This window comes from Condylura cristata, unplaced genomic scaffold (genome assembly GCF_000260355.1).
Source record: "Condylura cristata isolate star-nosed mole 26May11 unplaced genomic scaffold, ConCri1.0 scaffold00032, whole genome shotgun sequence".
NCBI classification, from domain to species: Eukaryota; Metazoa; Chordata; class Mammalia; order Eulipotyphla; family Talpidae; genus Condylura; species Condylura cristata.
The window spans coordinates 19025081-19028990 of record NW_004567133.1 but is presented as its reverse complement, the minus strand read 5'-3'; the positions used below and the strand labels follow the sequence as shown (position 1 = coordinate 19028990).

The 3910-nt window shown below is 71.7% G+C and overlaps 1 protein-coding gene across 1 annotated transcript in view; it reads left to right on the top strand.

Moving 5' to 3' along the window:
• The window catches only part of MGRN1 (mahogunin ring finger 1, E3 ubiquitin protein ligase), a gene marked incomplete at its 5' end in the record, with an annotated part of 24907 nt that overhangs the window by 6354 nt on the left and 14643 nt on the right, over nt 1-3910 (top strand). The window contains 3 exon segments of the mRNA XM_012731665.1: nt 2272-2390; nt 2681-2769; nt 3074-3248. Of these exon segments, the coding sequence (XP_012587119.1) occupies nt 2272-2390; nt 2681-2769; nt 3074-3248 (383 nt within the window).

The following is a 3910-nucleotide window of genomic DNA, read 5'->3' as shown; positions in this document are numbered from 1 at the left end:
GGAGAGGAGGCTGTTGGCCAGCACGGTCGGGTGTCCACTGTGGGCAGCCACTGTGGGAGGCCACTTCCAGAAAAGGGAGGCAAGCTGAGGAAGCCCACACCCCAGCGGCGGCCCGAGCCGCGTGGGGACACTCGGTGGGCGGCACCTCCCCCGGGCCTGCTCTCGGCTCATTGCGCTGCCCGCCCTGCTGGCCGGAGCTCTGCCGCGGGCTGCGGGGGCCGGAGTCGAAGCCTCGTGGGTGGCTTCTGCCCCGCGCCAGGCCCGCGTGGCCGTCTCTGCCCTCTGCCGGCGGGCGCGGTGCTGCTCCTGCCACAGGAGGGGCACGGAGTCCGGGGTGCTGGGCCCCGATGTGTGGGTGGTGCGTGACTTGGCCCGGGGAGACCATGGGCGGAGTCGGGGGGGTGGCGAGACGTGGTGGGACCCGCGGGTCCTCTGCTGTGGGCCGCGGGGCTCCTGGCCCCCGACCGCAGATGCGCTCAAATGGCGCCCTGGGGACCGAGCTGCCTGGACCCTGCTCGCCGGGTCAGCGATGGCGGAGCCGGCCGCCGGCAGCTGGGGTCGCTGCGGTGTTCTGGGCGGCGCGGCGAGCTGTCCGGCTGTCCCTTCTCGCCTTCTGCTCTGCTGGGGTACGCGTGAAGACTGGGCGGGAGGGCCCGTCCCAGGGTCAGGGGTGTTTCTAGGGCGTGCTGGGCGGCTTGTCAGTGGCCGGCTTTACCCACGGTGGCCGCACCTGAGCTCCATCCTGCAGGAGTCGGGCAGCGGGAGGGAAGCAGGGCCTGGGGTCTGGTGCAGCACCTCCTTGCTCCTTACGGGGGCACCCCGGCTGCTCCTGAGTTTTCGGGCTTGCTGGCAGCCCCCGTGCTCACCTCCCTGAGCTCTGAGCTGCCCCAGCCGGCGCACCCAGGGCGGCGCGGCCCCCTCCGGCCCCGTCTTTGGTCTTTGGCCCAGGGTACCTGTCACTGGCGTCTGCCGGTGGGACCAGCGCGGGCTCCCGAGCCGGAGCCCCGTTAACACGCGTGGCCGGCGGCTCCAGGGAGCTGGGCCTGAGCCGCTAGGCGCAGCCCACGGCGGCCTCTGGGAGGTGGGCACTGGCCGGCGGGCTGCGGGGCAGCGGTGGCGCTCCCTGGCGGTGGCCTCCTCGCTGCCGGGCGGCCTGGGAGGAGGCCGGCTCACAGGACGGGGCGAGTGGGGCTGGAGGCCGGGGGGTGGGCAGGACACGGCTTGCGGCACGGTGAGTGGGGGCCGGGCCGCAGGCTGGCAGCCGTGGCCTTGGCTTCGTGGCCCGCTGGAGTGGGGAGCCGCCTGGTTCCCGGGACCTCTGCAAAGGGGCCACGTCAGCCCCGTGTAGCCGGGCACTGGCTGAGGCCTGCTCGGGGTGAGGACGCCCCTGTGTCGGGTGGGTGAGGCTGTCTGTGTGGCCCACGTCCCCTGCTGGGCGCGGGGGTGGCCTTTCTGCCCACCGGGCCTCTGGCAGCGGCCTAGGAACCCACGGCGGGCGGGGCGACGGCCTGCTGGCCAGAGCCGCAGAGCCTGGCGCGGAGGTGGGGCGAGGCTGTGTGGGCACCGCCCAGGACGCAGGTGAGGGCGGCCCCGGGTGGGGCGTCAGGTGTGTGGGCACTCTGAGGACGCTGCCCAGCCAGCAGCCCGCTCCCAGGCTGTTCTGGCGCTGAGGAGTCTCTACTCAGCCGCTGGCCAGGCCAGCGGTTGGGGACCCTGCGGGGCTGCCCGGGGGGGGGCCGCCTCTGCGCGGACACCAGGGGACCGAGACCGCGCCTCAACCGCGCCTCCGCTTCCTGTGGTGAGGAGGTGGGTGGGTCGGGGTGCAGATGCTTCTGAAGGGCTTGGGTTTGGGGTGTGGGTGCCGCCTTAGCCCCTGGGAACACCTCAGAGGCCCCTGCTCTCTGGGCCCCAGAGGCCTTGCCTCGGCCGCCTCCCCCGCCGCTCCTCCTCGCTCCCCATCCTCCGTGTGTCGGGGCCCCCATCTCCCTGTCCCTCCCACACCGAGCACCCGGTGCGTCTGCCCGTCGCGGTGCCCGGCCAAGGCCCCGCCTCCCTGCCAGGCCCCGAGCACGGCCCGGGGTCGGGGCCTGCCTTGGGGGACGCAGCTCGCCCGCGGGCGGCCGTGTGGGATGGGCGGGCGGAAGGGCCTGGCCGGGCTGGAGCCCAGCGCAGGGCAGGGCCTGCTTCTCTCGGGGAGCTCCTGGGGCTGCTCTCGGGTGCTCCCCAGCCGTCACCTGCAAACGTGTGGCCTTTTTTTTTTTTTTGGGCCAGGAAACTACTTTGCTTCCCACTTTTTCATGGGCGGCGAGAAGTTCGACACCCCCCACCCTGAAGGGTACCTCTTTGGGGAGAACATGGACCTGAACTTCCTGGGCAACCGCCCGGTCCAGGTGGGTCTCGGCCTGCGTCCCGGCACAGGGACGGCCGTCGGCGTGAGGTGTGCGTGGTGCCTCAGCGGCTCTGGGTCTGCCCCGGCGAAGAGAGCAGCTTCCGCAGGGCAGGGCGGAGGGAAAGCCCAGGCCGGAGCACTTCCCTGATCACTCCCTGATCGTCTCCCCAGACGCCACTCACCTGGCGGCGCCGGGGGGTGCAGATGAGGAGGAAGGAAGCAGCTGGTGGCTGAGGTGGGCGTGGGAGGGGGGCCGGGTCGGCTCAGGCGGCTTTGGGGTCTTCCCTCCAGTTTCCTTACGTCACCCCGGCACCTCATGAGCCCGTGAAGACGCTGAGGAGCCTGGTGAACATCCGAAAAGACTCCCTCCGGCTCGTGAGGTAACTGGCCGCGGTGCTGGGGGGACGGGCTGACTTCCTGGCAGGGTTGGGGGGGGCCGAGCCCTTCAACCAGGGCTGTCTGCTCGCGCCCCCAGTGCTGTCCGGCCGCTCCTGGCCTGAGGGTGGGCACCGCTGGTGCAGGTGGGCAGACGCTCTGGCCCCACACCAGCGAGTGGGGAGCAGTGGTGGAGACCCCACGGTGGGATGGAGGGGCCTGGCTGCTCCCTGCGGGGCCCTGTGCCGGCAGGCGACACCGGAGCTCAGGACGGGGTCACGCCCCCCCTGACAGGCTGCTGCCCCACAGGTACAAAGACGACGCCGACAGCCCCTGCGCGGACGGCGAGAAGCCTCGGGTGCTCTACAGCCTGGAGTTCACCTTCGACGCCGACGCCCGCGTGGCCGTCACCATCTACTGCCAGGCGGTGGAGGAGGCGCTGAACGGGGCGACCGTGTGAGTCCCGGAGCAGCCGGGCGCCCCAGCGCCCCTGCGCACTCAGATTGCATTGAGACTCGGGCCTGCCGGCCGGCAGGGCAGCCCAGGCAGGGCCAGTCGGGCGATGGCCGGGCCAAAGGCCTCTCCTTCCTGCGGGGAGCCCGTCTCTGCGTCCAGCCCTCCGTGTCTGCTCCTGCCTCAGTTTCCCCATCTGGAAACGGGACGGCTGGAGCGCTTCCGTTCAGTGTGAGGTGGAGTGTCCTCTTGGAGGCCGCCGCAGAGCGGAGGAGAGGCCAGGGCTGTGCGGGGCCCTGTGGTGAGGCGGGGCTGCCCCCACCCTGCGCCCCAGCCAGGCCGCCGTGCCCCTCCCGGAGCGGCCCTGGGAAGGGGCACAAGCTTCCGGTTTAGACTGTTCTTTGGGGCTCTGCTTTGACCCAGAGGTTAATTTTTATCCTCTCTATTTCTCACCTGGCCCGTAGTTCTCCATTCTCCTAGAGTGTCGAGTGCGGTCATGTAAAGAGCCCGGTGCTGGAAGCCGCTCGTGACCCCGTCTCCCCGCAGCGGAGCTCGGGGAGGTTGGCAGCGCGTCTCGATGGTGCCCCAGGGGGGCCGGCACCCCCATGGCTGCGCTCCGGCGTGAATGTGGGCCCCGGCCTCTTGGTCCTGCCGCCCTTTGTCGGGCCTCACTTGCCGCCTGCGGGGGCCCGG